Source organism: Gekko japonicus, unplaced genomic scaffold (assembly GCF_001447785.1).
Source record: "Gekko japonicus isolate JY-2015 unplaced genomic scaffold, Gekko_japonicus_V1.1 scaffold539, whole genome shotgun sequence".
In the NCBI taxonomy this organism is placed as follows: domain Eukaryota; kingdom Metazoa; phylum Chordata; class Lepidosauria; order Squamata; family Gekkonidae; genus Gekko; species Gekko japonicus.
In genome coordinates this window covers 552,221-572,958 of record NW_015168667.1, presented here as the reverse complement: position 1 = coordinate 572,958, position 20,738 = coordinate 552,221, and the positions used below count along the sequence as shown (strand labels likewise).

The following is a 20,738-nucleotide window of genomic DNA, read 5'->3' as shown; positions in this document are numbered from 1 at the left end:
CCTTCCCGCGCGGCTCGGCTCGCTGCAGACAGACGCCTCGAGGGTCCGGGGGGCTCCCGCTTCGCCCACCCCCCTCGCCTTGGGATTCGCCTCCTCCTACAGGTCTCGCCCTTCCCGTCCTCGCCGCAGGTGCTGTCCCAAGGGCGAAAGCGGCGCCCCCCCTCCCGGCAGCCCCGGCCAGCCCACCCCCTCTCTGGCTCCCGCGAAGACGCCTCGGCCGCTGTAGCCGAGCGCCTCCGACCCGTTTGAGGCGAGCGGGGTCGTTCTCGGGTCGGGGAGCGAAGAGGGAGAGGCGGACGATGACCCCAGCGGCGCCCCCGCGCCCCCGGCTCCGCGGTGGCCCCCGGCGGCGTCTGTGCAGATGACCAGCGCGAGGGACCTGCTGCTGCCGCTGCTGCTGCTGCCGCCCCCGGTGGCGAGCGCCGAATGGGCGGGCGGGGAGTCGTGCGCCTCTGCCCGGCGGGCGGGCTCGTGCGCTCTGATGTGCCGCCTCTCCAGTCTCTCCCTGGGGCGCTGAGGAGGTTCCCCTGAGGCCGGGGAGGCAGGCGGGCCCGGGGCGCTTCTCCCGCCGCCCAAACCTTGCCAAGTCCCGCTGCCCTCGCCCGCCGCCGCTTGCGTTCCCCCCGGTGCGTGGCCCTGGCTCGGCGGGACTGATGCGCCAAGGAGCGGCCAGAGGTCTGGGGACATGACCGGGGACGACGGCGACAGCGGTGGACTCCTCAAGGCTTTGCCTCCTGGACCCAGAAGGGCTCTGGGGAGGAGAGGAGAGCCGGCTGAGTGACTGGTCTGCCTGCATCGGAGGGCTTGGCCTGGGCCGTCCCTCAGGAGTGGATTTCTGGGCTCAGTCGGGGCCGCCTTGGCAGAAGTCCTGGGAGTGCTCCGTGCCTCTTCCGTGTAGGGCATGAGATGTGACTGGGAGGATCAGGCTGTTCCCGGCCGGGCCTGGGGGAATCGGATGACTGAGACTGCTTTCCCTCCGGCTGCCTTTGTGGCTTGTCCCTCCTTCCCTCCCCTGGCCCCGCAGGGCATGTCCCGCCCCAACAGCGTGAGCCCTCCGGGGTTTGGAGCCCCCACGGCGGTGGTGCCCAGAGGCGGGGGTGCAGAGCGGCACCGGTCTGCATGGGGGGAAGCGGTGTCTCGGGCCAATGGCTACTCCTACCCTCTTCCCACCAGGGCCTCCCTCAAGAAGTCTTCCCGTATGGCCAGCCGGTGGCGGAGCCAGGAGGACTATGAGCCGCCCGGCGGCAGGGGCCGGGGGGTAAGTGGCTGCAGGATGACCAGCTTCAGGTCCAAGTCTGCCTGGCAGGACCACGGTGGGGACAAGAGCCAGTGCTCCCGCTGCGCCGGGGACCCCCCGCCGGCCACGAGCCCCAGGCGCTACGGCGGGGAGCAGGGGGAGGTGGGCCCGCGCTCTGTGGAGCTGGGCCTGGAGGAGAAGCGGATCAGGGCCAAGATCGATGAGTTGGAGGAGGACGAAGAGCAACTGGACGAGGAAGGGCGCTCCGAGGCCGGCTTTTCCCTGAGCAGCTGCTGCGGCGGCCTGCTGGAGATCTTCAGGTCCAAGAAGTTCCAGTCGGAGAAGCTGGAGCACCTCTACCAGCGGTATTTCTTCCGTCTCAACCAAAGCAGCCTGACCATGCTGATGGCTTTGTTGGTCCTAGTGTGCCTGGTCATGCTGCTCTTCCACACCGTTCACGGCCACTACCAAGTGCCCTATGTGGTGGTGCTCTCCCTGGCCATCCTGGTGATGGTGGCCCTGGGAGCCGTCTGCAACCGGAACGAGTTCCACCAGGACCACATGTGGCTCATGTGCTACTCTGTCATTTTGGTGGTGCTGGCCGTGCAAGTCGTGGGCTGCTTGCTGATGCAGCCCAGGAGCGCCTCGGAGGGCATCTGGTGGACCATCTTTTTCATCTACAGTATCTACACCTTGCTGCCCGTCAGGATGAGGGCTGCAGTCATCAGTGGGGTGGTCTTGTCTGCCATCCACCTGGCCATTTCTCTTAAGGTTAATGCAGAGGACAAGTTCTTACTGAAACAGGTAAGGCTGAAATTTTGGATGGGAGATTGTTAATGTTCCTGGCAATCTTTTGAATTTGGTTCCCCCGGTGTTTCACGTAATGTAAGTAAGCTAACATTCGTTTGGGGACATGTTCAGGATTCATGCTTGATGCATAGGACTAGAAGGCACACAGTAATCGGTGTGCTAGGAATAAACTAGCTTCTGACTGTTGAAGATTTGTATACAAATGCTCGTAGGTCAGTAGTGCATTTGATAACTGTTTGTTCAAGAAGATGGGAGTGTCTTGGGCCAGTAATCTTTACTCATTACTCTGTGTAGGAATGTTTTAGAGGGAGTAAAGGCTACTGCTATCAAATGTATGGAGTTGAAAAACGTAAATCACTTTGTTTCAACATTCATACCAATGTTGTCTTTCTGTTTAGTAAAATAGCCACTTGCTTAACTTTTCTGGGTATGTTTTGGCAATTAAAATGGGTCTTTCCTAATGTGTTAATAAACATTCCACCAAATTAGAAGGTATGGAACAGGGATCTACCTGTTGCCGTACCTTACATGTACAATAAAAAAAGACATGAGAGTTTCTTAACTCGAGGGAGTATTGTAGATTGTACGCCTTTGATGCGTCCTGCCTAGCTCTCTTGTTGAGTCCATGGCAGGGGCAGATTAACCATTAAGCAGACTAAGCATGTGTTTAAGGCACCAGGGCCAAAGGAGGCACCACAAAGTTGGGAAAAGGGTGAAAAGAACTTTATGTAGTAGCCCAAGCTTGGCTTAGTTTGTACATTGTTATCATATGAATAAATGTTTGTATTGCTGCAATCTGCATTGTATATCTGGTCAGACAGGTCAACAGCTAAAATGGACTGGGTCAGTGTGGAAAGGAGGGGCAGGCACCAAGATTGGTCAGTGCTTAAGGCACCAGTAAGCCTTAATCCACCCCTGGTCCATGGACATCACCTTTACATACTGGCATGCATGTGTATCGTTGTAGGGGCCTAAGCCTGTGTTTTGTGACATGTTGCCTAAAACATGGACATCATGTGTTGATCTGTGTACCAGTTAATCAATTTCCAAAGTATTTATGCACCTTTGATAATTGGCATAGGAAGTAAATAGGAAAGGTAAAGACGTTGGTTCACAGGCATTTTAGTAAGAACCAGCTAGTGGTTTTCTTTGCTTGGAATATACCTGTCTTAGCCTCTAGGACAAAAAATTCCTTGGGTTCCATATACAGCTGTCTGACCAGAATCCAAAGTAGGCATGAATATATATCCATAAGGATTCCATGACATATAGATTCATCCTTTAGGTATCATTGGGTTAAGTAATTATGGTGTTACTGGGTTATCATTTGTGTAGAGGATCCCATACTTATGTCATTTGCATCTTTATGGATGAAGTGGCTTAATCCAAGCTACAATGCAGTTAAACAGAGTTGCACCCTTCTAAGCCCATTGACCAGCACAACCAACATGACAGTGTAGCACATGACCCATCACTCTCTGTACAGGACTGCATTGTAGTTAAATAAATGACAGGCTGTCCTCCTTGGAGGGAGCCTTGGTTGGGAGTCCCCCAGCCTCTGCAATTCCTAGTGTACTTTCAGAGATAATTCAGCCTGATGAGCTGACAAGCCTCTGGCCTAAATTTTGGCTCAGCAAAGCTGCTGTTCTCTCAACCGAAGCTCCAACCCATTGGCAAGATGAGGATCACAATATTGGTCTGCTTCATATAGCTGTTGTAAGGTACTGGAGATAATGTATGTAAATCACTTGAAGTCTTCTCAAACTTCATCTTTGGTGTCATTAAATTAATGTCGGCTTAGTTCAGTTCAAAATATGACAGATTGTTTGTTTCAGAGCCTCTGTTTCTGGAGGCCTTTTGGAATCCCTTGAGTTAATACCTGTTGTTTTTTTAGGTGAAGACAACAGCTTATGTTGAGAGCCATCTCATACTAAAATTTATGTTGGCAACTGCTTCACAACTATTAACAGGCTTTTGTTACCTAGTCTGTAGCTTGTTACCATGGAAATCTAATTTTTCTTCATCACCACCCCACGGATGCATATACTTCTTTCTTCCGTTTTTCTTTCTGGCTTGGAGAGGGGGAGCATGAAAGACAACTAAATCCAAGTATTTTAATAAAAAAATTTTAAAAAATCCAAGTATTTTCATGTCTTCTAGCTGCTACTTTTTTCAGCCTTGTTTTGCATCAAGAATTGTTGTTCTATAATTGGATTAATGATCTAAATTCATCATGACCTTCCAAATATGGAGAACTTGTTATAAACAATATTAATGTACGGAATCCCTTGAGAAGTAATCTTATCAAAAAGCTCTTTTGGTTTATCTCGGATCTTCCAATCCTGTGGAGGAACTTCTACATTTATTTTGAATTTATCTTTGAATAAAGTTGGAGTGACAACTCTAATTTTCCCTTTTTTATTATTCTTACTTATTATATATCTGCTGGTCAAGAGGGGATTCTAGTAGAGTGCAATGTGTGACGCTGGTCCATGGCTTCATCTATATATCTAATAGCGAAAGGCGCCCCCTGCGTGCGGATACCTAAATCCGCGCATCGGGGACACCTGGGAGGGAGGGAGATTTTTGTGCACACTTGGGGCAGTCCCCAGGTGTGCACAAAAATCTAAAAACATGGAAAAAATACCGGGGGGATACTTAAATCCCCCCAAAAGTGACAGAGCGTCCCCTGCGCAAGCCGCTCGGGCCTCGCTTCGGAGCCGGGGGTGGAGGAACGGGAAGGGGGGAGATCGAGCGGGGGGTGGAGGGGGTGGAGAAGACGGGGGAGGAACCAGCAGGATGGAGGAGACGGGGGAGGAACCGGTGGGATGGGGAGGAACTTACCTCCTCCTGCTGCTTCCTCCTCTGCCTCATGTGTGGAGGTCCCTCCCCCCCCCACGAGTATCGCGGGTCCGCCCCTTGTATGTTCTATTTCTGTTGTTTCAGTCTGGTTTTTTGTGCAACAAGATTATTTTTGGTGCAGCACTAAAATATCTGGGCACAAATCTTGAAAGACCAAACCAACAGATAGTTTATTTTAAAGAATTGCATTTAACTCATATTCTGCAGGACAACTTTTTTTAAAAAAACACGACCTATACACATATTAGACACCTAGAATCGTTTCTGTGTTATAACCATGTGTATTTCTGTCAACTTCAAACTGGTGTTAACCTGGCATTAGATGCTCACTGATCTAGATAGGAAGATGCCTGGGAGTCAAAACAATTATATTTTGTTTTTCCTGCCTCTTGTTTTATTCTAGTGCTTCTCCTTTACCAGCAGTGTCCTGAGAGCATGGTTCGGAGACAGCTGCACCATCGTGTGTCTGTGTTTTATAACTGATCCAAGGGAGGCTCCCAGCCATTTAGACCATTTACCAATGCCTACAATACTCTTTTAACTCTCTCAGTCCTTGATGTCTGAGAACAAACTGTCTCCCCACAGGCTTGCTAATTAAACATATTTGTTGACTAGCTTTGTTACTTTTCGTAGTGGATGTAGATCACTATATCTAGTGAACTGAATGGCACATGGCAATTATGAAAGCAGCAAATCCAGGGCATCCACCATGTAGGGGGTGTTTCTGGTTCAGGAGGGGCAAAAAAACACAACAACTAAAAAAGGAAACGATGCAAAAGGCCAGATGAGGACTAAGCATGCTCCAGGATGCATGGAATGTGGAGATCAGCTGAGACTTGAGCCCTGTTACAATGAATGCATACGTAGTCCATGTAGAGCGTACACTTGATTTTTTTTTTTAAATGTGCATTGGGTAGTTCTAGGGTTGCCAAGTGTACTTACCCTTGCCGCCGGGGGAGCCTTGTCGGGCTCCGGGAGTGCTTTCAGGACATGCGCGCGCCACCAGCACGTCACAGAAAGTGACATGCTACGTCGCTCACGTTGGGGGCGTGGCCCAGATCGTCAGGGGGGAAACCATATGGTTTCCCCCCGACGATCTGGGCCACGCCCCCAACATGAGCGCAGCTTCGGGTGGCGGAGTTCCGGAAATCGGGGGGCGGAGTTCCGGAAATCGGCCCTCCAAAGTGGGGGTTTCCCCGCCCCCACTTGGCAGCCCTAGGTAGTTCTCATGTTACATTAATGCATGCACAATTGAATGTGAGACACAAACCTCACATTTATTCAGGCACTGGTCCCTGGTTTCAGGGGCAGAGGGAATGTGGCACATTGGCTATGGCTATTTCTTATAAACAGATGTACTTGCATGCCATGTAACATGTGACTAGGGTTCTGGTTAAAGGAAAAAAATAGGGGAAAGGAGATATTAACCAGCTTGAATCCATGATAGTTTATAGAATCCTGGGAGATTGGGGTTGTTGGTGGTCCTAAATTGTTCCCTTTTCCACAACTCCTTGATAGCCCCCATCTTATGTATGTTGCTTTTCCTTGAAAGGATAAAGTTGCATGTTGATCCAATGAAACATCAAATGATATTCATGGGCCCCGGTCACACGGAAGGTTTTGGGTCGGGAGAGGGACGGATTGGGGGTGCCGCAAACGGGCGCGATCTCACCGCAACATCTGGGAAGTGGCGCGCACCCGTCCCCGATCCGGCCCTTCCGGCCGAAAACCTGCTGCAAAAAAGAACCACCCCTAGAGGTGGACTTACCAGAAAGGCCGCGGCAAGCGTGGCCGTGGGATCGCCGGCGCTTCCGAGGCTCCTAGCTGAACTGTGCATGCTCACACATGCGCAGTTCAGCTGGCTCCCTCCCCCTTCAGTGGCTTCCCCCTGGCATCTGATCATGCCGGGGAGGAAGTGCGTGGCGGCTCAGGGGATCTATGTGATCCCGCCGCCGTGTGTCTTTTTTGGTGCGGCTTTAAAAAGCCGCACTTTGCCCATGTTTCGTCCCCCCCGTGTGGCAGGGGCCCTGGTAGGTCTTAAGGAACTCACTGAGATACTTCTTGTCGAATGAGATCCAGTGTGGTGCAGTGGTTAGAGCAGTGATACTTAGTGACTTGGGAGCCAGTTATGTTCTTGTGGTTCTAGCTGGGGCTCTTGTGAGTTTCATTCCCCATTGTGGCCTCTGCCCTGTGTTTCAGGAAAGGGAGCAAGGCCCTTGCCCAGTGGAGATTGTGGCTGACAGGCGGTTCACACCTTGAAGTGTAGGAACAAGTATCTCTTTGAGAGGCAGGCCTCATGCTATTGGGTTAGAGTATCACGCTAAGATCTGGGAGACCCAGGTTCAAATCCCCACTCTGCCATTGTTACTTGCCGGGTGGTTTTGGGCCAGTCACACTCTCTAAGCCTTACCTACCTCACAGGGTTGTTGTAAGGATAAAATGAAGAAGTGGAGAATGATACAAGCTGCTTTGGGACCTCATTGGGAAGAAAGGTGGGGTATAAATGAAGCAGATAAATACATTTTGGGGGCCGTATTATAGTAGCCATCCTGCACTCTGGAGCCTTAGTCACCACTCAGCCCTGAGCCACAAGTAGCTAATTTTGCCCCCAAGGAAAGAATGTAAAATGGTGTCTCCCTATCCTCTCATCGTAGTTCGCTTTGTAAAAACTTAGATATGCGAATCACAAGTATAATAACAACATGACTTAGTTTAGTCATGAGATCTGCACACACAATCACCTAATGATAGAGTTGGCAATCTCCAGATGGGGCCTGAAAATCTCCTGGAATCACAGCTGGTCTCTGGATGATAGAGATCAGTTCCCCTGGAGAAAAGTGGCTGCTCTGGAGAATTGGCTCAGTGGCATTATACCCCACGGTGGTCCATCCCCTCCACGGGGGCCGCTCCCCAAATCTCCAGGAATCTCCAACTAATGCATAAGTAATAGCGTGTTTAATGTGCTGTTTAAAAACACAAAATTAAACTACAGTACGTATGACCATCCGATGTTAAATTTTCAATAAAAACCTTTTTTTAAAAAAAGTCTGAAATTTGCAGTGCCTGGTTGCAGTGATGGCTGGTGCCCAGTGGGACTCGTAGGGCAGAGGGCAATAAACTGTGAGCAGAGCCAGAGCAAATTAACTCTGATTTTGTCCCTGTCCTTGTCTTTTGTATGCTAAGAACACACAAGCACAGCAATTAGCTTTTTAATGGATAATGTGTCATTGAACTTAAGAAGAGTCTCTTACCTGGTTCCTTGGGCTTTTGTGCTGTTATACTCGATTCTCTTGAGGGAGAAATGGCGTGGTCTCTGCCACCATTTCCAACCACCTCTATCCACAACCATCCCTCCAACCATTTGGCAACATCACCGAGTTAGGCTTAGCTCTCTATTTTGTATTTAATTTCTTTTATCCACCTAAGGGTAACAAGCTTTGTTAATTAAAAAAAAAAGCTGCATACTGCAATTCTGTGCATGTTTACTTGGGAACAAAATCTATTCTACTTAGGCCCTGTTCATACAAGCCCATTTGGGCCGGGAGCGGGACGGAACGGGGGCGGAGCAAACAGGCGCGATCCCACCTCAACATCTGGGGAGCGTGCCGTCTCCGTCCCTGATCCATCCCAAATGCCGATACCGCGCCGTAAAAAAGAACCACCTATCTAGGTGGTTGCATCCATTGGAGCGCCTCGAGCTGGGCTGTGGGATCGGCAGCGCGTCCTTGTGCCGCCGCATCCCGGCCCCCGGCTGTACTGCGCATGCTCGAGCATGCGCAGTTCGGCAGCCTCCCCCTCCCATCGGACTTTTCCTCCCCGGCATGTGATCATGCCGGGGAGCGATGCGCTGCGGCTCAGGGGATCCGTGGGATCCCGCCGCGGCGTCTCAAGTTTGGAGCGGCTCTGAGTAGCCGCGTTTCAGCCGTCCCGTGTGGCAGGGGCCTTAGTTTGCTTCCAAGTAAACAAGCACATCACTGGCTGGACAAGTCAAAAAGAGTCCAGTGTAGGGGGGATTTTTTCTATGCAGCATTAAGTTGATCTAAGCCCCTTAACTTCAGTGGACTTAGACTGGAGCAACTTGTTATAGGAATGCACTATAAGTATCCTATAACTTCTTTCAGCAATATTCTAACCAAAGAAGTAAGCTTCCTTTAAAAAAAAATTCAGGATTGTGTACTTTTGTGAATACTTAGCCTGCTTTTATATATGTTTAAAGAAGCCTACCATCACGTAGGCACAAACTCACATGATGCTTAGCAGCGTAAAATCAGCAGACAAACTTTAAAAGTTAGGCTTCCATGCCAAGAAACAAAAGGAATGCATGGGAAAAAAAATCAGATTTCAGTATGTGCACAAGAGAAACATAATTTATTGTGTTTTTAAAAACTCAAATGCCAAAGCCATACCTTAATAACAAAGCAAAACCACACCCATTGCCTTAGCCTTCACTTAATTTCCACTGCTACAATTGGAGACTGGGCAGCAGGTTTTGCTACCTTTGTGAGTCTCCGGTCAATAAATTCACTAAGAATCCATTGAACAAGCCTGTGAATCTTTCCTTATGTCTCACCCTCTTTTATAGTTTTGCATTAGGCAGCCACGGGATTTGGTCCAGGAAAGAGCTTGTACCTTTAAGAAAAACGGGGGGAACCCCCTCTAGCGAGAGGATAGGGGGAAACTTGGCTGAGGCCCAGAAAGGCAAACAGACTTGAAGAATTAGGTTTATTGAAGGAGGAAGAAGAGTTTGCTTTTCTCTACCCTAGGGAGTCTTAAAAGTGGCTTACAACCACCTTCCCTTCCTCTCCCTTAAACGGTCACCTTGTGAGGTAGGTGAGGCTGAGAGAGTCCTGAGAGAACTGTGACTGGCCCAAGGTCACCCAGCAGGCTTCATGTGGAGGAGTGGGGAACCAAACCCGGTTCTCCATATTAATGTCCACCCTTCAGTGGGAGGGCTTCTAATGTCCTGGCCCCACTGGTGGACCTCCTGATGGCACTGGTATTTCTGGCCACTGTGCGATACAGAGTGTTGGACTGGATGGGCCTTTGGCCTGATCCAACATTGGCGTCTCTTATGTTCTTATGTTCTTCTAAACCTCTACACCACGCTGGCTCTTGAAAAGACAACCGGCAAGCTGTGGACTGGTAGTAATTTCAGTAAGGCTTTACTTTCACTGTAAAGGAGTCCAGGAGCTGAGCCTGGTGGGGCACTGCCCCTTTTGGATGGATGGACCGGGTGCCCCTGCTTGCTTGGTTCAATTTGAATTTATAAAAATGTGGCCCTTTCCTAATGGCCTGGTGGCTTAGGATAACAGATGCATATTTTATCTTTTTTTCTGTGCCCCTCAGCTTTGTGTGCCTGAGGCAAGTGCGTTGTTACTGCTGTGACTCAGCCAGACCTCATGCAAATTTTGCTACTGTTCATAACTTACATAGCCACTTTTGCTGAAATGCGTGAGTCTGGGAGCCAGAAATCTGCTCTTATTACTTCTATTTATATCGAAACTTACTTGAAGGAGTTATCCCTTTATTCTGTAGGGTATGTCATAATATAAATTCTCTTCTCTCATACAAGGGGGGGGGATTCAGCTCTACAAAACAGAAAATGAAGCTTCATGGGTATGCTCTATTTTTAAAATGTTCATCTGGCGAACTGAATTCCATGCCTACTGGAGTCTCGGATTATTAACTGGGGCTGGAATACTGATCAACACTGGCCCATCGAATATTGTTAGCTGCCGAATTACTTTTGTCAAGTGCTGCCAACTTTGGTGAAGTCAAGAATGCCCTTGGTGTGGCCTGCTTTGTCAATTGAATCAGGACGAAACAATGGAATTGACCCCATAGTAAATGCAGGAGTAAGGGATCCTTGCTTTTTATTCCACACACCCACACTTTTTGCTTAGAAGGCAACTCCTATAAACATGCCCACGTTTACTAATTTTATTCATATATATTATAATTGCTATATATGCTTTATTACATTTTAAATAAAATTAGCAATCTCTTGGGCAATGCTGTTGGTTCCAAGATAAAAATTCAGCTGTTAAATCTGTATCACTCACATACATGTGTTTTCATTATATTAGCTATATAAATAATTGTTATAAATAATAATGGATGCCGTGGCTTATAATTTGTTAATTGTTTCACATCAGTTCACTGGTTTATAGTGTTGTGATTAATCTCAGTCTATTTCTTTCATTCTTTAGTGAAGTTGACCAAATTAATCCTTCATATACTTCTTGTAAATGTTTTTTTTATTTTACCCAAACCGCCCCCCCCCCCCCCCCGGTCATATTATCAGAGCTACTAAAAACCGACCCAGTTAAAGTTTCAGAAACTGAAACTCTGCAGATTTGTTAAGGCTTTAAAAGGGAAAGGCATTCAGTGTCTGGATTAATGTATGCTGTTTTAAACTTCTCTTTATAAAGTGTTTATTTAGACTCAGAATAATCTTAAGGCATTTTTTTGTTTTGCTTTGCTGAAAAATAGCTCCTCACAGGATATCTTGTGCTCAGAATATGGTGGCTGCAAATGGGAATAAGTATATACTGTTTGTGCGTTCTGTAGTGTTAAAGAAACTAAAGCTGGAGACTGTAGCATGTGCAATGTGGAACACTCTAAAGAATACACACATTTCTCAGCCAGTCCAAATGGATACTCTTTTCTGTATAGATTCTCTTGACATTTACTCTGTTTATAGTTTGAAAGCCTTAGTCAAGGGATGTTTATGTGGATTTTTTTTTTCTAGTATGAAACCCATTGGGAATTTCTCATTCCAATAAAAGAAGTTGGATTCTGGTCTCTGCATTTAAAACCATTTCCCCTTTTTTTTACTAAAACGTACAAAATAAAATGACAAATCGCAGCCTAAAACGTACAAAATAAAATGACAAATCGCAGCCAAAGAGTAGCATTTTCCTCCTCCTCTTTGTCATATGCTGATGAGAGGTGTCCTTGGATAATAAACACAAGCTATTTTGAATACCTTTTGGTCTTTAGGTAGTTGGCTGGCTTTTTATCTTTCTCCCTCTTTGTTGTTGTCTGTCTAAATTAGATGGCAAGCCTTCAGGCAGGACTTGTTCTAACTATTGCACAGTGCTTAAGCTTTAAAGCACTCTAGAAATAGTGAGTAGCAGTAAGGATACCAAATTTAAATTACTGTTATTTTCATGCATGTGTTGCAAGAAAGCTTATTCTCCTGTGTAAGAGCTTTATAATGTATTTTGGAGGTTTGGTTCACCACTGCAAAAATGCCTGTGACATTATTTTAAGAGAGTAAACTTGGGAACAGAATTTTAAAAAATCTAGATACAGTTGCCTGTGACCATCCTAAAGCAATCTTTAATCCTTCTTTTTCAAAGTCATTTGAATACTTGTAACGTTTGACATGGGCCTGGTTCACATACACAAAAAAGTGGCATTTAATTACTCGACATTATTGTGAACAACCACATGAAGAAACTTTAAAACCTAAATGTTGATAGTTCATTCATATCCAGCATGGTGTAGTGCTTACAGGGTTGGGCCGAGTTCAGACTGGTAGTTTGAAGCGGGAGGGAGTTGTGGCAAAAAAGAGCCGGAACAAACTGTTCTGGGTTTTTCCCGTTCACACTGCAGCGACTGATGCGGGAGCATACCGGGAGGAGGCGCAAGGGAGAGTTCACACTGTTGGCCCAGAGGCACGGCTTTCTTTTTTTTGTAATCTGGAGGTATGCGCTTATGCGCATGAGCGCTCATGCGCATAAGAAAAATGCGACTTTTGGCATTCACACTTTGTTGGTGCGGGATGGACACGGGATAATCGCGCTTTCCAGGGTCTGCTACCACTTTCACTTTCTTTTAAACTCGGGAGTGAAGCATTGCAAGATGGGTTGAGTACGGGTGGGGAACGCCTGACAGATGTGCCTGTGTGAGCGGCCCCTTTAATCCGGTTGTGGAACATTTCTGAAGTGCGCGTATTTCGGGGCAAACTGCCAGTCTGAACTTGGCCTTGAATTAGGATCTAGGAGACCTGGGTTCAGATCTCCACTCTGCCGTGGAAGTTTGCTGGTTGACTTTGAGCCAGTCACTCACTCATAGCCTAACCTACCTCACAGGGGTGTTGTGAGGATGAAATAGAGGATAAGAATGATGCAAGCCACTTTGGGTCCCCGTTAGGGAGACAGGCAGGATATGAATTAAGTAAATGAATAATATCCGTGACTGGACCTGTTTTCTTTTCAAACTGCTACATGCTTGGAAATGCCAGCAATTGTCCCATGTAAAGCACCAGTTCACACTTAGACTTTTCCATGCAGTCATTAACTTGACTTCCCAGTCGCACGGGGGGGAGGCATGCTCTTATTCCACTTATGACAACCCTTAGCTCACTTGCATTTCCCCCTAGTATTTGAGTTGTATAGTCTTAAGAAATATATATCGGAACTAGCAGGGCAGATGGCTTCTTGAAGCCTTCTGTTTGGTATATAAAACACACATTCATTTTGATATATCATTACCCCCAGAGGCGTGGCAGATGCTTTCATGTTGGCAGTCCCACACACTTTGTGTGTGTGTATGTGAGTGAAACATCCATATGGGTTTGATCTCTTGTGTGGGTCTGTTATACGGATCGGATTCAAATTAACACTTGGTGGGCAGGTAATCACTGGATGGGAAGACACATGTGTTTGTGGCGTTCACGTAACATTTCTCTGTTGCATCATATGATAGCAGTTTTCCCTCCACCATTAATGCTTGCAAGAAGGATTTCAAAGGTCTAGGTTCTAGATCTAACTAGCTGTATATCTATTATTGAGGGGACAACTGATTTGATTAAAAGGGCTGAAGCGAATCAAACTCGTAATCTTTTACCCGGTCTTAAGGAAAGGGAACCTACGACAGTGTACTGGAATGGAGGTCCACGCACTTTTCGTGGAGCTGCAAAACGGAATGTTCTCTTCAGCGGAAGAAGATACGATGATGTCTTCTGGCAGATTTTCTGTGGATCATGATTTGAATGTTTGACCTAAACTGCCCTTAGAAGGCTTTAGATTCCTGAGCTTGTAGCAACCGTAGTACACGCCTTGTGCAGCAATGTCATGAACAGTAGATATGACGGGGCAGTCCAGCCTGGCATCAGGAAGGTCCACTGGTGGGGTGGGAGGAGTCTTCATGGAACTGCTAGTTCCTTCTTACCATCCACTGGATTGCAGAGACTGACCAAGAGAGAGATCTTGTAGTAGATAACTCAATGAAAATGTCGAGACAGTGTGTGACTGCAATAAAAAAGGCCAATGCTATGCTGGGGATTATTAGGAAGGGAACTGAAAACAAATCAGCCAGTATCATAATGCCCCTGTATAAATCGATGGTACGTCCTCATTTGGAGTACTGCGTACAGTTCTGGTCACCACACCTCAAAAAGGATATTATAGCATTGGAAAAAGTGCAGAAAATGGCAACTAGAATGATAAAAGGGTTGGAACACTTTCCCTATGAAGAAAGGTTAAGACACTTCGGGCTCTTTAGCTTGGAGAAATGACAGCTGAGGGGTGACACGATTGAGGTTTATAAGATTATGCATGGGATAGAGCAGGTCGAGAAAGAAGTACTTTTCTCCCTTTCTCACAATACAAGAACTCGTGGGCACTCCATGAAATTGCTGAGCGGTCGAGTTAGAACAGATAAAAGGAAGTACTTCTTCACCCAAAGAATGATTAACACATGGAATTCACTGCCACAGGAGGTGGTGGTGGCTATAAGCATGGACAGCTTCAAGAGGGAACTGGATAAACATATGGAGCAGAGGTCCATCAGTGACTATTAGCCACAAGGAACAGATAGAAACTCTCAGTCTGGGGCAAGTGATGCTCTGTCTTCTTGGTGCTTGGGGGGGGGGTCAACAGTGGGAGGGCTTCTAGTGTCCTGGCCCCACTGATGGACCTCCTGATGGCACCTGGTATTTTTGGCCACTGTGTGACAGAGTGTTGGACTAGATGGGCCATTGGCCTGATCCAACATTGGCTTCTCTTATGTTCTTATGAAGTCAGGTTGACTTCTGGTGTCCTGGCCCCACTGCTGGACCTTCTGATGGCACCTTTTATTTTTGTCCACTGTGTGACAGAGTGTTGGACTAAATGGGCCATTGGCCTGATCCAACATTGGCTTCTCTTATGTTCTTAGGTGTAGTTTATAATTTGCTGGCGCCTGATTCCCGCCTTTATCCACCCCAGCACTTCTAAAAAAGACGTTTTTGGGCACACATAGTTGTGAACAGTCATCTAGGCAACATGCCAGAGGATCTGCAGAATTTTTAAGTGTTAAGTAGTGGGGTGGAACGTCTGTTCTTTGAATGGCCCAGAGACTAATTTGTTCAGTCTATTTAGTTTCTTTTATGCAGTTAAGAGATGCTTTGGCTTCTCGTGCTGCAGGGTAGATATATTTTGTGTATCAGCGTCATCAGTTTATTTCAAGTATAAACAATAGCAAGCAGTAGAAAAGAGTTAAGAGTCCAGTAGCATCTTAAAGACAAAAAAATAAAATAAAATCATGGCAGGGTATGAGCTTCTGTGAGTCATTGCTCACTTCTTCAGATACCTTCAGCTTCTTCAGATTTATTTGTAATGAACGTAAAATCCATTTGCATTTACAGTGGCTGAGCACTATAGATAACAAGTCCAAAGAGCTTTCTGATTGATTTAAACAATAGCAAGTACCCCCCCCCCAAAAAAGGAAGTGCACAGCATGGCCACGGCAAGTGAGAAACCCTCAGTTCTCAAGCTGGTCTTCCCTGCTATGTTTAGCAGTGTAGGATGTGATGATGTTCCTTCTTGCATTTTCCTGCCTCAGGTACCATTTCCTTGGTTTTGCTTGCAGAGAGGTGAGACCCTGTGTGTAATCAAGGGTCATTTCCTGCAGGAGCGCACAGGAGCGGAGCTCTGGCAGTAAAGAGCCCAGGGGGCGGGTGTTAAGTCGTGCGCTTAACAAAGAGTCGGAGAGTGATTCAGCAAGAATTGCGGTTTATTCTTCAGCTCAGTTACTTCTCCGTTGCGGTACAACAATCGCCAGCCAGAACCCATCACAGATCAGAACAGACAATAAATACACTGGCTTGTCTATATTTAAACACTCCCGGCTAATGTAGCCACACCCCCTGTACAGATAACAACCTATGAGGTTGAAGATACAATGCCCAATCACAAGCGGTCCCGCTTTGCAACGTGATTGGTAGACACTCCCTGGGCTAGGACTCCTATTGGTTACATTAGGATCCTAGCCCAGGCTGAAGCTTAACATTAAGTTTCAATGAGGCGATTCGCATGTCAGTATTTACATTCAAGTCAATACATAACAAATCCCTCCCCCCTAAGCAAAAACACTATGTACAATCATAATCGCTTAGGTAGGTGGGCACTCTGCGCACTCTCTGAGACCTCCGCGGCAGAGGAGGTTCAGGGCACTTCTGAATTGGAGGCACACTGCTTGACTCACTCTCGAGTGGGTCAGGTACGCTTTCATCCCTTGCAGTGGGTCCAAGAGTAGGGGTCTGCCCTCCCTCAGGGACAGTACTGGGCTCGGCAGGCTCGGCAGTACTCACCTCTGGCAGAGGTATGGGATGGTCCTCGGGGTCGGAAAACTCAGACGGCTGCGAGCTGGGGCGGCCAGTTGCCCACCGCTGCCTTAACTGGTCAGTGTGTCGCCTCCACTTGCGCCCGTCCGCAACCTGGACAACGTACATGCGGGAGCCCACTACCTCAGTAATTGTGGCTGGAAGCCACGAATGTCCCCCGGCATAGTTCTTCGCAAAGACCGTGTCCCCACATTCGTAAGTGCGGACCTTTGAGGGAACACTCTGCTGCTGGGGCCTCAAGTCGTTGAGGTCAGGATGCAAGCGATCCAGCAACGACGCTAGGCGTCGCCCCATTAACAACTCGGCTGGGCTGCGGCCCGTAGCCGAACATGGAGTTACGTGCTGGCGCAGGAGAAACGACGCCAGTTTCACTCCCCAGTCCCCGGATGTCAGCTTTGCAAGCGCATCTTTGGTCGTGCGGACCATTCTTTCTGCCTGGCCGTTAGAGGCAGGGTGGAACGGGGCAGAAGTCATTTGGCGTATCCCATTGTTAGTTAGGAACTGTACAAATTCGGCAGAAACAAATTGAGCGCCGTTATCGCTCACTAAAACATCAGGCAACCCATGTGTGGCAAAAAGACGGCGCAACACATTAATTACAGCAGTGGAAGTGGTGGTAGACATTGGCGCCACTTCCAACCATTTTGAAAATGAGTCCACAACAATTAAGAACATTTGCCCTTGTACCGGGCCCGCCAGGTCGATGTGTAGCCTTGACCAAGGCTTTCCCGCCGATTCCCACTTTTGCGGATAGGCGGTTGGTGGGTCGGCCCTCGCCTGCTGGCATGGCGTGCACCCCCGAACCCACTCCTCAATGTCAGCGTCCAACCCGGGCCACCACACATATCCCCGGGCCAGAGCTTTCATATGTACCATACCGGGATGGCCCTCATGAAGTGATTTCAGCACTTTTTCGCGCCAGCGATGAGGCACAACCACCCGGTTTCCCCACAGTAGACAGCCCTTGGATACGGACATCTCGTTTTCCCGCATTTTATACGGTTTGAATTCCGGCTCTAAAGTCCCTGCCGGCCACCCCCTCCACACCCAGTTTAGAACACGACTGAGCACAGAGTCTCTTGCTGTCGCAGCAGCAATGTCCTTCACTGACACGGGTGCCTCCGGCAGTTCCTCAATAGCCAGAACTGAGCAAGTAGGAGCAGGGTCCAAGTCCTGGCCGGGCAGAGGGCAGCGGCTGAGCGCATCAGCGTGTCCAATTGCCTTACCCGGCCGGTGTTCCAAGTCGAACTCATATGCTGAGAGGAACAATGCCCACCGCAACATGCGAGCGGACATAACATCAGGGAGTTGCCGGTCCTGGGCAAAGATCCCTAGCAAGGGCTTGTGGTCCGTTACCAAAATGAAACGCCTTCCAAACAGAAAGTCATTAAACTTTTTAACAGCAGAAACAAGCGCCAAAGCCTCTTTATCAATCTGCGCGTAGTTTTTCTCTGCTGCTGTCAACGACCTGGAATAGAACGCTACGGGGGCCTCCCGTCCGTCCGGCATAACATGGCTCAGAACCGCCCCCACCCCATATGGGGACGCATCAGCAGCCAACACCAGTAGCTTGTTCTCATCATAATGAGTCAGCACAGCATCTGATGACAGTAATTCTTTCACCCCCTTAAACGCTCGCTCATGCTCGGGGCCCCACTTCCACTTGGAGTCCTTGTGCAGGAGGTTATGCAATGGGGCAGCCACTGACGCCTTATGGGGCAAAAAGGCGTGGTAAAAATTAAGGAGTCCTAAGAAGGACTGGAGCTCCTTGTTCCCCTGTGGCCGTGGTGCATGCTGTATTGCGGATACCTTATCGTTTGTGGGGTGGACCCCGAACTCATCCACCCGGAATCCCAAGAATTCAACACTATGGACCCCCACCAGGCATTTGGACTTTTTTACCTTAAGCCCCGCATCGGAAAAACGCTTGAGCACCTCCCTAACTCGGTGCAACAATTCATCTTCGGATTTGCCCGCTATTAGCACATCATCAAAATACGGCACCGTGCCAGGCACCCCCCTCAGTAACCCCTCCATGAGACTTTGGAAAATCCCCGGTGCGACATTCACTCCGAATTGGAGTCGGTTCACTCTGAACGCCCCTCTGTGCGTTACTATAGTTTGAGCTTCAGCCGCCTCCTTTGTTACTGGGAGTTGTTGATATGCCTGGGCTAGGTCGAGTTTGGCGAATATCTTGCCCCCTCCCAGTGACGCCAAAACGTGGCTGATGACCGGGACAGGGTACGAATGCTGCTGCAAGGCTTTGTTAATGGTGCACTTGTAATCAGCGCATATCCGAATTGACCCGTCAGGTTTAATAGGAGTTACTATGGGAGTTTCCCATTTGCCAAAAGGCACTGGTTCCAATACCCCTTGCTCAACCAACTTATCGAGTTCGGCCTCGATTTTTGCCTTGAACGGAATGGGCACCTTCCTGTATTTAAGGCGGATAGGCCTAACACCAGGATCCAAGTCAAAAGACACTGGGGGACCGTTATACCTTCCCAAACCACCCCCAAACACTTCAGGAAATTCAGAATATAATACAGCCCATTTATTTTCCACAACAGTATTAACTCCCACAACAGCAATACCCAGAGGGTCAAACCAGTCCAACCCGAGCAGGTTGGTTCGGTTCCCCTCAGCTATTAAACATGACAACACAGCACTTTTTCCCTTGAACTCCACTGTGAACGAATCCCTCCCTGCCAGAGGAATTCGATTTCCCTGGAAATCGGACAAGCGGGTGTCCGCAGCTTGCAACCTCCGCCGACTCCGCGTTGGAAACAGCTTGTGCCACGTCTGCGTCGACAAAACGGTTACCGCCGACCCGGAATCCACCTCCATCTCGCACGGCGCGCCGTCGAGCAGGGGTCGTTTCGTAGAAAAAGAGCTAGGGGAACTCCTTAGCATAACTCATTAGCATATGCCACACCCCCTGACATCACCGGAAGTGTGTCATAAGGCCACACACCCCGCCCCCAACGGTCCTGGCCGCCGCTGCCGGCCTTGCAGCTCCACTGCCGAGCCCCATGAGGGGCCCGGCGGTGGACCTGCAAGGCCAGTGGGAGTGCAGGGAAGCCCCGCGAAGGCCCTCCCTGGCCCCAGGCCCCAGGCAGGGGTGGGGAGAGGCAGGGAGGAAGCAACTTACCCTCCCCTCTTCTCCTGCCTCCTCCTGGCTGAATGAGGGCCGGAAGCGGGGCAGCCGGAAGCAGGGCGCGGGGCTTTGTCATGTGCCCCGCCCCCCGTACCTCACCAGGGGGAACTGCAATCCCCCGCGATCCCCCCCCGAAATGACCTCTGGGTGCACACCAGTTGGGGCCCAGCCTCACGGCAGCCCCAATGAGGCATCAGTACCAGCAGTCACAAAGGATGCCAGGGCCGGGCTGGGAAGACTCATCTGGTCCCAGCACCAGCCCAGGCACTGGGGCGTGGGGAAAGCAGGGGCAAGCCCAGAGAGTCTACAGTCCACCCTGCCCAGCCCCAGGGAACAGTCAATGGGAGAAGTGGCTGGAGGAGGAGGAAAATCCAGCAGCCTTGCAGGGTGTTAAGTCGTGCGCTTAACAAAGAGTCGGAGAGTGATTCAGCAAGAATTGCGGTTTATTCTTCAGCTCAGTTACTTCTCCGTTGCGGTACAACAATCGCCAGCCAGAACCCATCACAGATCAGAACAAGACAATAAATACACTGGCTTGTCTATATTTAAACACTCCCGGCTCATGTAGCCACACCCCCTGTACAGATAACAACCTATGAGGTTGAAGATACAATGCCCAATCACAAGCGGTCCCGCTTTGCAACGTGATTGGTAGACACTCCCTGGGCTAGGACTCCTATTGGTTACATTAGGATCCTAGCCCAGGCTGAAGCTTAACATTAAGTTTCAATGAGGCGATTCGCATGTCAGTATTTACATTCAAGTCAATACATAACAGCGGGCACATGCAACAAGCCCCACCCCCTGCTCCCAGCATATTGGTATCCATAAAACTCTCCTCCAACACTATATTGCAAAGGAATCAACTTTCTTTCTGTCAGGTTACTTCAATGTCCAACTTTCACATCCATACATACAGGGGTAATTTCCTGCGGGAGCGCACAGGAGCTCAGGGGGCGGGCACATGCAACAAGCCCCACCCCCTGCTCTCAGCAGCCCTCAGTCAGAGCAAGAAGCAGCCAGGTAAGCTGCAGAGCCCCCCCCCCCGACCCCCGGCG

General features: G+C 48.9%; 1 protein-coding gene across 1 annotated transcript in view; it reads left to right on the top strand.

Annotated features, from left to right (window-relative positions):
* Positions 1 to 879: 879 nt before the first annotated feature.
* The window catches only part of LOC107113906 (adenylate cyclase type 5-like), a 368,311-nt gene continuing 348,452 nt past the window's right edge, over positions 880 to 20,738 (top strand). Inside the window, exon 1 of the mRNA XM_015415309.1 lies at positions 880 to 2,041. Coding sequence (XP_015270795.1) covers positions 902 to 2,041 — 1,140 coding nt within the window. The 5' untranslated portion in view covers positions 880 to 901. The remainder of the gene's footprint in view (positions 2,042 to 20,738) is intronic.